The sequence below is a fragment of the Lathamus discolor genome, chromosome 4 (genome assembly GCF_037157495.1).
Source record: "Lathamus discolor isolate bLatDis1 chromosome 4, bLatDis1.hap1, whole genome shotgun sequence".
In the NCBI taxonomy this organism is placed as follows: Eukaryota; Metazoa; Chordata; class Aves; order Psittaciformes; family Psittacidae; genus Lathamus; species Lathamus discolor.
Genome location: NC_088887.1, coordinates 125,120,396 through 125,132,656, shown reverse-complemented (window position 1 = coordinate 125,132,656; position 12,261 = coordinate 125,120,396). Strand labels below are relative to the sequence as shown.

General features: G+C 45.2%; 1 protein-coding gene across 1 annotated transcript in view; it reads right to left on the bottom strand.

Annotated features, from left to right (window-relative positions):
- Positions 1-8,399: 8,399 nt before the first annotated feature.
- Positions 8,400-12,261, bottom strand: part of GUCY2F (guanylate cyclase 2F, retinal) — a 44,882-nt gene continuing 41,020 nt past the window's right edge. Inside the window, exon 18 of the mRNA XM_065675896.1 lies at positions 8,400-8,538. Within this exon, the coding sequence (XP_065531968.1) occupies positions 8,400-8,538 (139 nt within the window). The remainder of the gene's footprint in view (positions 8,539-12,261) is intronic.

Sequence of the window (12,261 nt, the reverse complement as noted above, 5' to 3'; positions counted from 1 at the left end):
GGCAACATGGAGTTGATGCCTGTAGTGTCCAAACCCACCATTTATAGTATACTGTGCAGTGGCTGTGGCAGTACTTGTCTGCTTGTGTGTCTCATGGAAACTCTATCTGAACCAGTGATCTGTTCCTCGATGCTGGATTCAACTGTTATATTGATGCCATCAGTGATCCCTAGGAGAACAAGCACCACCCCAAACAATCTTGGGGCCAGAGACACTCCCACCACAGAGTTTGGGTGTTTAGGAGGGGAAGGCAGTTTATTAGCTGGCTCCAGTGCCAAGGAAGTGTTTTAGGTACGTGTTGTTTTATCATGCAGGTCTCTCCGTTGCTTTCTGAGGAACATCCATTTGTGCTTTTCTAAGTAAGTCCACATAAGCACCATGCAAGCAAGGTTCCTTGCTCTCAATGCTCAGACTATCCTGTTGTTTCAGATATCATAGAATCATAGAACCAAGGCAGGTTCATCCTAGATGAATGAAGCCCTTTTTGTCTTCTAAACTCACCTGGTCAGGAGGTTGTTATTCTTATGTCTCCTGTCCCTCTCCACGTATGCCAGTGTTGGATAGTCTGCACCTTCCCCAATGCTCGTCCATCAGGACAAATCTACAGCAGCAGGGGTAGGCAAGAGAAGGTTTTCAGGCTCTTCATAGTGTGAAAAACAACATTCACTGGATCACCCTGCAGCCAGGACCTGAGATTTGGACTCACCGTAAGTATTGGGTCATATTGGAACAAGTCCAGAGGAGGCCACAAGGATGCTCAGGGGCTGGAGCACCTCCTGTATGAAGACAGGCTGAGGAAGTTGGGGCTGTTGAGCCTGGAGAAGAGAAGCTGCATGGAGACCTCAGAGCAGCTTCCAGTGTCTGAAGGGGGCCTATAGGGATGCTGGGGAGGGACTCTTCATCAGGGACTGTAGTGACAGGACAAGGGGTAACGGGTTAAAACTGAAACAGGGGAAGTTTAGATTGGATCTAAGGAGGAAATTCTTTCCTGTTAGGGTGGTGAGGCACTGGAATGGGCTGTCCAGGGAGGTTGTGAATGTGGGATGGTTTAGTGTGAGGTGTCCCTGCCCATGGCAGGGGGGTTGGAACTGGATGATCTTAAGGTCCTTTCCAACCCAAACTATTCTATGATTCTATGATTCTATCTTCCCCTCTTTTCCTGATGGTGTTGGAGCCCTGACAGGTTCAGTCAACCAGAGCAGCCTCGATGACATCTCTCCATCAAGAAACTCTGGCACCTTCTTTGGGTAACAACCTGTGATTATTCCCTGCAGTGCTTTCTATATGATGATCGTGTTTGGGGAGTGAGAGTTACAGATTTGGCCAGGCAGACAATCACCACCGCAGGGAGCCCACACAAGTAGGTTAAACAAAAGCCGTATTTCCACACAGTGTTCTCAGGACACGGTGCCAAGATTTCACAGACGGCTCAAAACAAGGATTGGCAAGGAATGCACTGCTCCTGTGATACTCTCTTATTGCAAACAGCCCTGAGTCACAAAATGCATGTTCAGAGCCAAGCCTGAACTTCCTTTAAAATCAGAAGTGTAAAGATTAACAATTTTTAGGTTCTTTAATGCAATAACGTACCAGGGCAGAGCAGAGGAGTTGAACCAGTTTCTAGAGCACCAGAGTCTCAATACATGACCTTAAGAGCCTTTCCAACCCAAACTATTCCATGATTCTACGATTTTCTGAGTCTATGATTTTACGATTCTATGATTAAAGCTGTTAATTGCACTACAATTGCCATCAGATATTACAAAGTGCTTCATGTTGTTCAGACTTTGCATTGCTCCCGGTAAGCAAAGACCTCAAGACTGGAGCTTCAGCCATGCAGAGCCTGTTTGCTGCCTCCTCTTCCTGCCCCCAGTTTTCTGACTAGCGTGGAGAAAGGTCACTTGGTTTCCTGCAGGATTTCACTATTTTGAAATGCTGTTTCAGTTCCAGCTTTTGGACTTAAAAAAAATAAAGAAAGAAGGAAATTGGATGTGGACGTTGGATCCAAGACATCTGCCTCCGGGGCTGCTTTGCAGTGAGAGGCTGGAGTTGGTCACTGAGATAGCCCAGCAGACGGGCAGTGGAGGTGTCTGGCATACAGACTGTTAGGAAATCAGACCGTTTTCCATCGGAAAACTGCAGAACATTTGCAACTTGGCAAATTCCAACAACAATAGCAACAAACACCCCTTCGATCCTAATAAATGCCTTCTGTTCAAGACCAGCTGGAATTTCATGCATCGTATTGTGGCTTCTTTCATTTGGACATCAGGCCTATGTAGATATAACATATTTCAGCATTGCTCCTTGGCCCTATATCGACTTTTCCTGAGCTTCTCTGCATATGTTAATGAAAAATGCTTCAGAATTCCAGCTTTGTGAGAATGAGTGTATTTGTTTTCAGTCTGTTGTACAGTTCTTTTAGCTGTGCCTCCTGTCTGTACTATGTAGTTTGGCTCCTGGACAGGCTGAGAAGAGATAATGGCAAACAGGGGATTTAATCCCTCTGATTAAAATAATTTCAATGTGTTAATGAAAGTAGTCAATATAAAAGAACAAGGTGATAAAATTTTTCTTGACTTTAAGAAGGTACTGAACAGGTCCTGTGCAGGAAAGGAGACTATTGCACCAAGTAACGACAAGGTGAAGGGCGATTGTCATGGATCAAGACTGATGTGGAGGCAGGAAGCAAAGGGGAGAATTGCATGATCAGGACTCACTGTACAACAGCTGTTGTGGGTGGTCCTTGCTGTCCCACTTCAATTCTGCTTAGCAGAATTTAGAGGTGCTCAGGGATGTTTGCAGGGAAGGAAGGAGAAGCAAGGGATGCTGACATCTGCAGATATCATCAAGTCAGGCTTGGAGAGGGTGATGAGGAACTCCAGTAAATTAAGAGAAAGGTGGTGAATGAAATTTAGTATGAGCAGCTGTAAGGTGATGAGCATCAGAGGAGAAATGTGAGGTGCTTCTTACACTGCACAGATATGAGATGGTTTCACCAGCTCAGAGGACCCTCTGCTATGGTCATTACAAGAAGACTGGGGGAGTACCCTGGTGTGGGACTAATACAGAAAGCTTCACCTGCTTTCCTGTCTCAGCTTCTGGCCCAGGAGCATTATGTGCTGCTGCAGGAGGCTAGAGGAGAAGATTGCAGTGACTCAGGGTCTGGAAACCATCCTGAATGCAATGGCTCTTAGTGCATTTTGGGAGGTCTAGTCTAACTCTGTGTGCTAACCCAATCTCCGTTTACATCAAGCTCTTTGTCTTGTACAGCTCTGTCACCACAAGCTGACCTAGCAACCTATAGGTTTTCACCAGGCTGTTTTGCCTGCAAGAGCTTTACTTAAGGCCACCATTTCACTTGGAGTCATTTTGAACACGAAGAGCTGTATTTCCTCTGCCTTCTCCTGCCTATTCCTTCATTCAGACAATTATTTCTAACACAGATGAGGTCGGTGATGAGAGTCACACTAGGACAGTCTGCCATGACTGAAGAGGAATGGAAGGATGTGTGGTTACAGCAGTAGGAAATCCTTAGCTCACCTTCACCATGATGCTCATGGATTTGCATCCAGCTGATGACCACTGTTCCTATGAATGAGTGGGTAGGTGGAGCAGGGTAGGGGTCTGCCTATGCATATGACGTTTCCAAACCATGTGTACTGCCTAAAGGAAGCAGGTTGACCTGGTATCTCCCACTCGTTCAACAAAGGGACAAATCCACTGCTGGTGTGAAGATGGAAGGTTGCAGGGAAGGGAGAGCTCCTGCTGCAGCGACCATGGAGCTGTCCCTGACCTCACCACTGAAGGACACATCTCTACAATGCCAAGGTAAATAACCAGAGCTTTGGGGCAGGCAGACATGCTGATGTTTTTGCATGAGGGTGTCAGGACAGAGGCAACATAGTTTTGTGAGTTCAAAGAGGGGTAATGCTGCAGAATACTTGCCCTCAGCCCTATTTCTGCCTTCCTGGGGCTGCAGTCCCAAACCCCAGAGGAACATTTTGGTATTTTCCAATGAAAAATGCATTCACATATTATATTGCCCCCTCCCCGTTTTAGTATCCCCTGTCATGGGAAATTTCCCTAGTCATGGATCCTTGCAGCTATATGGACATCCCACCACGATGTAGCTGCTCCATACCTTCTCTGGGTTCTTCTGCACTTCCTCATACCTCCTCTGCCTGACTTTTCTGCTGCTGGCTTGTGTATTTTGAGCCCTGACTCTACATTATTGGACAGAATATGTGAACAGGGGTCTCTGATCTGCACAGAGAGAGCTGAAAAGTAAGCTGAGAAGTCAGCTGAAAGCAAATATCCAAACAAGAATAAGACTCTCAGGTGGAGGGATAGGTCTCCAAGGATCTTTATTGGCATTTGGCTTTAATTCACTGTTAAAAACGCTGTATGAAATATGAACTCTATTCAGACGGTGTATATTGTGCACTTATACATCTTCTACAGCTCTCAGCGGGTTTGCATGATTACATTAAAATCCACCGTATAACGTCGGTGGTAAAACCTCCAACATTCACGTTAGGTTCTTGCTAATAGTGGTTTCTAGAGTGTGTGCTTCACTACCCAAGAAATCCACCAATTGACTTGCCCACAATCACCAGAGAAGTCAGCCGTGGAGCTACTAAACTTACATTTGCTGCTTCCAGCCCCTATCTTCTTCATCACAACAAGCAAACACTAGTTTTAGGAGCGCAATAAGAAGAAAAGAGCCTGATGCGGTAATCACAGTTAGCTTGGGGAGATATCTCCCGAGTAAACCTAAACCTGTCTAAACAGAACAATGCCAGGGAAATAGGAATACATTTTATGGCTTTCTAACAGCAGAGGTTATCACACTCAGGGATGAGTCCTTGGCCTCTTCCTGTTGAAATTAAGAGGGAAAAAATACCACTGGCTTCAAAGAGAATGAAGAATTATCTGGGGATTACTGAAGTCGCCAGTGATTAGAACTTTGCTTCTCTCCTACCCTTTCCCACAGATTTACTATTTTATTTCTTTTCTAAATAAATTCAAGGAATGTTGTTTATTTTAGAAGACTACAGGCTGAAGAAAGAATCCCAAAACTGTGGACAGAAAGGCAGATTGAAATCCTCTTGTTTAAATCATCTTCAGCTGGAAAATTTAGGTTTTGGCTACCCAACATTTTCTTAACATGGTCTTGTTTTGGACTAACAAAAACTCATACTCAGACTGTTATTTCTTGGAGGTTATGTATGAAATAAAAAACAAGGTACCCCAAACCTGAAATATATATGTACGTACGTGTAGAGCTTGAAAAGGAGAATATATGTATAGTGGTACACTCAAGAGGTGTGTTGGTTTTGGTTTTGTTGTTAGAAGTATTTAATATGATATATATATCAGAAACAGAAGGTTGCTGTCCCTCCTGCTCACTGTCATATTGCCAGCTAAATGGAGCAATGGGAAGTTTATTCAGGGGGCAAATGGCTTCACAGATTTTGTTTTCTGCTCGTATGTATCTTCCTTTACATCCATTTTACCTGTGTTCTGGGAAAAAGGTGTTTCTGAGAGGGTTTGCTCATGCAGAGAATCCATGTGGCAGTTTCCAGGCCCAGGGAAAAGGTCAGGGAGTCCAGCATCTCCTCTGGAACCTTTGATGATAACTATGTGGGAGTGAGGTTCATTCCAACTTGACTTCATCCATTTGTGATGTAGGTTTCTTCATCTGAGCTCACCAGCGCAGCTCCTGTTAGAGTTGACAGCAAGCACTTTCATGGTATGTTTCATCCATCTGGATGCAGATATCCAGGAATGGATTCAGTTTTGGGTTAAGACACCCAAAAAGCATATCTCATTAAACATACCCATCCAGTATTATTTCAGATCTTAGGGTCTGCTATCTTGTCTCCAACTCCATTGCAAAAGGATCCGGTCCTGTGACATGGTTTTGTTGGATGTTGTAGGTACTCTGGTGCATCTCCTAATGGCATTAAGAACCTGTATTTCAGCAGCTGAATTCTATCACAGATATCTCTGTTTGGGTATCTCTGCATGCATCAGGATCCCATTGTTTAAATGAAGACTCTGCTAGACCCATGTAGGCACCTATTATGGGCTTAGCTGGGTTATTAGGCTCCTTGCACTTTTCAACTTGATCTCCATGAACTGTGGTAGGAGCTGAGAAACCCAGCACACACAGAGGTATCCACGTGTAAGAGCCTAAGAAATTCTTCATTATGAGGGTGCTGAGGCGCTGGCACAGGGTGCCCAGAGAAGCTGTGGCTGCCCCATCCCTGGCAGTGCTCAAGGCCAGGTTGGACACAGGGGCTTCGAGCAACCTGGTCTAGTGGAAGGGGTCCCTGCCCATGGCAGGGGTTGGAGCTGATGAGCTTTAAGGTCCCTTCTTTCTGCCTGCCGCATCTTCCACTTCTCTTCAGTCAAGACATAAGGTCAGGCAATTGAACCCACACCACTTCATAACCGAACAGCACTGATCCATGTTTTTGACATGGAAAATAATAGAAAATACATGAATTATGCAGGAATAGTTTGATTTTAACTCACTTTTTCACAGACCAATCCAGATACCATCCCTCCCTGAAACTCTATATTGGAGTGTATTGGTGACAGAATTGCCTGGCCCAGGTCTCTTCCACAGGACTTCATTCCTGGATGGATTTGCAAGCGGACGGTGAGCACAGTGCAGAAGGTGAAAACTTTCCTAAGTCCTGTCTGACAGCCCAAGTGTCGTAGGACAGATATCTTTTAAGAGCCAACTTCTCCCACCTGGAATATCAACTCTCATCACTAAACAGACAAAAGTTTCTTTCACAAAACCAGGTGCACCAGAGTCAAATCTCATTATTAAAGGCCACAAATGAATTTTCCTTCTATTTTTACTTTTCAGAGGTTTATACTCCAAACAACTCTTCCTTTGACAGCACACGTGTTTTGTACTTGCTGTGGTGAATGAGTGTGAAAATAGTGTCTGGATTCCGGCTTGCCTCGTTTCATGAAGATACTTGCAACAACCCGAGCAGGCTTGGCAAGTGGTTGTTGGCTCTTAGTCATCATCTGAATGATAAAAATCCACTGTGGTCACTCTGATGAGAAGAGTTCAAACTGAGCTTGAGAAAGGTCTCCGTGTTTTCAGTGAGCACATTCTGGTGGTAATATTGACTAAAATTACCATGGCAGCTCTTCCCTGCAGCCTTGCAGAAGAGAGAACAGCAATTCCCAGGAGCTTGTTAGAAGCCAGATGTTGAACAGGAGTAAAAAACCTGGGAGATGAAGTGGCCAACAAGGATTTGACCCTGATGAAGCATGCTGTGTGAAGCCAAGTGCTGTCCCTTTGCTGAAGGGTATTTCTACCCGCTGGGAGGCTTAGTTTGAAGACATGTGCCTTTGAGACCATTTGGAGATTGGGGAGGAAGAAGAGTTATGTGTTTCAGGCTTTGCACTGCCTAACTGATGTACTTTCTGTTCCCTCAGCCCCACTTTTGCAGGAAACAAAATTCATCTCTTACTAGTATTACTCAGCTAAAGGAACTGCAGAATGTCATTCTCTGCATCTCAGTTTTCCAATATCCTGGCGTTCAACTTGCATCCTGCTTCGGGATGAAAAGCATGAAATGTTTTAGGTATGCTACATGTGTGTGTAAAGCAAAACAAAATGTTCTTCCAGTTTAGATCTGGAATTGCAAAGATGACATATTTTGACATTTTGAGCAGAATCATTTTGGCATTTGGAAACAAATATTGATTCATACCAAACTGCCTCATTTCCAAACTGTCATTTCAGCTTGAAAATGGCATTAAAATGACATTTGCAGCTGAAATGTCAATGGAAAAGAAAATGTTTCAGCTTAAATTGACGTACAGGAACAAAACATTTTGATTCAAAATTTCCCCTTATGGCAGAGTAAAAAGTATTTTTTGCTGTTGTCAAAACCATTTTCTCCTGAATGGCATTGATTTTCATGAAACCACTTTCCTACAACAGCAGCAACAATCTATTGAATGCAAAACAGTTAAACCACTTTAGCACTTGGCATTGAAATCAGGCCAAAATGCAGCTGGACACTTTTGTGCTACCATGCAGACCTAGCTAAAGTATTCTTTGAGCTCATCCTTGTGTCAGATGCTGATGAAGAGCTGGCACTACCATCACCATCACTTTCCTCCACAGTGGACCCCTGCTGAAAATGCACACACGCAGACCTGAGCTGCTGCCCAGTTTCACAAGAGATGATGGTCAGGATTCATCTGCCTGCTGAGGTTCAACCTCTACAAGAGCTAAGAGGCTTCATCGGTTATACTGCTTTTGGCTGGAGGGGAATTAAATGGAGGGTGTGAGCTCATCTGCTGGGTTGGCTTCAAGGTGTCCATGATGACCTCATTAGTTCTTTGTTGTGCTCTTCTCAGATGTCTTCCTCTTCACTACTCATTTTGTCCTCGTTTATGCTCCCCATCTCTTGAAGGGTTGCTTTTGCCAGTGTCCTCTTTGTGACCCTCAGGACAACTTTGAGTTTCCTCGCCAGTACATCTGGCCACTTGTGGCTGTAAAAGAGAGAAGAGAGGAGGAGTTACCAACCCTGCTCACTAAGGAATCACCTCTCATTCTGCATCATTTTGTGTTAGACAAAGCAGAAACATTAGAATCATAGAATCATAGCATAGTTTGGGTTGGAAAGGACCTCAAGATCATCCAGTTCCAACCCCCCTGCCATCAGCAGGGACACCTCACACTAAACCATCCCACCCAAGGCTTCATCCAACCTGGCCTTGAACACCACCAGTGATGGAGCACTCACAACCCCCTGGGCAACCCATTCCAGTGCCTCACCACCCTAACAAGAAAGAATTTCCTCCTTAGATCCAATCTAAACTTCCCCTGTTTCAGTTTGAACCCATTGCCCCTTGTCCTGTCACTGCAGTCCCTGATGAAGAGCCCCTCCCCAGCATCCCTGTAGGCCTCAAATTAAATGTTCTCAAAGCCATCAAGAGGCATCGGGCAAACAGGGGTGGTGGTAGAGAGCTGCAGGGATGTGGTCCCAGTAGATCGTACAAGTGATGGAGCTAGTTGTTGTATGGGTTAATGGGATACACAGAGGTTTTATCCAAGGACATCCACTTTAGCAATGTTAATTATATCTACATAAAAACAACCAGAGGGCTTCAGCTGCTCCTGAAAAACATTCCTGACTGTGCATCAGAAGTCTCATAAAGCCCCTAGGTGGTAATAAAAGAGATTCCTTTTCATTATTTATAATAATTTATTATTTATTATTACTGTCATTTATTATTTATTTATTATTATTATCTATTATTATTTATTCAACCAGCTGGGCTTTTCTGGGTTTGAGGCCATTCACTGCCACCAATGAGAAATATGAGGGTCCAGTCGCTCAGACAACCCCATGATATCACCAAACCCAAGACAGGATGGGCAGAGTAACAGGAAGAGCTGATATTCATCTCGGATTCAGGTGTGGTTTTGCTGCCACTGTTCCTGACAGAATGAGCTCTGCTGAGAACCAGGACTTAAGATCTGGGCTAATTCAGAGACTACATCTATATCCAGGCTAGTAAACTGATGGATGTGATGGAGCTGAAGGCTATCTTTTGCTTTGATGCTTCAAGTGTCCATGATACTCAGGTTCTACCATCTGTCAGAGGGCATAGATTTATTATGACATAATGGGGTTTCAGACACAAAACAAACATCAAGGACTTGTAGAAGGCCAGAAGCTGAGTGAATGGCAGAGCTTTAGGGAGGTCTCAACTCTGCAGCTGTCCTGTCCTACAAAGCATCATATGAAATCAAACTTACTGTGTATTATAGAACATATTACTGCTGTTGTAAACCAAAATAAAGAACCCAATGCTAACCCAGACCACTAACACCATTACAGTTATATTAAAAACAGATAGTTGAGAAATTGTGCATACACATATATGGTTTTAAACTGCACACACCATTGTTGTGTGCAATGAACAAGCAATTACTACAGAACAGAGTAAATCTGTAGATGACACCAAGTTGGAGTGTTGGTCTGCTTAAGGGTGCAAGGCTCTTCAGAGGGATCTGGATAGGCTGGATCAATGGGACAAGCCAATTGCATGAGGTTCAACAGAGCTCAATGTTGGGTCTTGCACTCGGGTCACAACAACCCCATGCAATGCTCCAGGCTTGGGGAATTGTGCCTGGAAACTGCTCATGGAAAAGGACCGGGGGGTGCTGATTTGTCATGGCTTAAACCCAACCACAAACCTTGTTCACTCACTCCCCCCCCCCTTCTTGCCCTCCCCCTGCTCCTGGAGGGACGGAGAGGAGAATTGAAAAGAATGCAACTCCCACGGGTTGAGATAAGAACAGTTCAGTAACTAAGGGATAACACAAATCACTGCTGCTACCACCAATAGTGATAATGATAAAGGAAATAACAAGGGCAGAGAATACAACACCTCAACACCAGCTGACCGATAACTTGCCCCACTCCCCCTAGCTGAGCACCGACGGATCCCTCGTCCAACCCTGCAGTCCCAGCCCTTCCGGGTAACTCCCCGTTACCTCCTGGGCATGCCGTGCTGTGCTATGGAATACCTCTTTGGTCAGTTTAGGTCAGGTGCCCTGTCTCTGCTTCCTCCCGGCCTCCCCTCCTCCCTGGCAGAGCATGAGGCTCAGAAAGTCCTTGGTCAGATCAAACATTTGTGTTATCAGCTCTGTTCCCAGGCTGAAAGTCAAAACACAGCACTGCAGCAGCAACTAAGAAGGAGAAAAATGACTGCTACTGCTGAACCCAGGACAAGATTGATGGAGCTGAGCGTGAGCAGCTCGTGCCCAGGCAGCCGGGAAGCCCCCAGCATCCTGGCCTGGATCAGCACCAGTGCGGCAGCAGGGCCAGGGCAGGGATTGTGCCCCTGCACTGGGCACTGTTGTGGCCACAACTCAAATCCTATGTTCAGATCTGGGCCCCTCACTACAAGAGAGACATTGAGGGGCTGGAGCGGGGTCAGAGAAGGGAATGGAGCTGGGGCAGGGCCTGGAGCCCAAGTGTGCTGGGGAACGGCTGAGGGACCTGGGGGGTTCAGATGGAGAAGAGAAGGCTCAGGGGGGACCTGATGGCTCCCTACAAGTGCCTGCCAGGAGGATGGAGCCAGGAGGGGCTGGGCTCTGCTCCCAAGGAACAAGGGATGGGACAAGAGGAACCGGCCTCAAGCTGCCCCAGGGCAGGTTTAGATGGAGCTGAGGAACAATTCCTGCCCCAGAGGGTGCTCAGGCATTGGAACAGGCAAGGCAAAACGCGGAAAGGTATCTAAAGGCAAATTGCTGAATCTTAAGAAATCATCTAAATGTATCAACCCAATGTGATTTAGGATTCAATGGAGGACCCGCCCTGAACATTCTTTCATTGAACTTTATAAGAAAGAGCTGATGCCCTTGTCAACAGTAATCCAAAATAGACCATAAGGAAACAAGGAAAATAAGTAAATAGTTTGGTTTTGGTTCGGGGGTTTTGTTTGGTTGGTTGTTTTTTAGGCCTTTCGGGTGTTGGACGAAGAAGATATCCCTTCTAGTGTGTTGCTGGGAGATGTCCCTGCATACCAAGAGAGAAGAAGTAGGTGATACAGAATGGAAGAAAGAAAGATATAATGGGGAGAAAAACCCAGCAGAAATGAGTGTTTGATCTCTGCAGTCGTGGTTTTAATTTTTGGAGAGGTCATGCAGGCAACATCATCTGAGATCATCCTTGCAGTGGGGGTGAAGGAGTTTCTGTGTGGGTTTCACCTTTAAGGGCAGAGAGAATCTTAACCAAAAACCCTGTCCTGAATGACTGCTGGTCAGTCACACCTTGGTAGTCTATGGCTTGCCCAACAAGATTCAATGATTTGGGTGTTATTTCCCAAAGAAGAAAGAACCTGCAGGGATCTCTTGTCACTAAGCTGAGTTCATGGGATAAGAGGCCAGAATAAAGGGAGAGGCAAAGCCTTGAGAAGAAAAATAAGAGAAAATAACTTAACAATCTGAGCCTCAGGACTTTAAAGTTATCCTAGACTGGTTCTTTGTCCTTGCAGGACACACAACCTGCATGCTGATACATCTAAAGTCAGCAAAGAGCAATACAGGTGATGCTAAGATTTATGCATCCTGGATCCCTCCATAGACACAGCAGCTACCAACCACAGTGGGGTGAAATCTCATCCCTTTGAACTCCACAATGAACTCCGACTGACTGCATGGGATCTATGCCTCATCTCCAAAGTGAGATCACAGGAGAT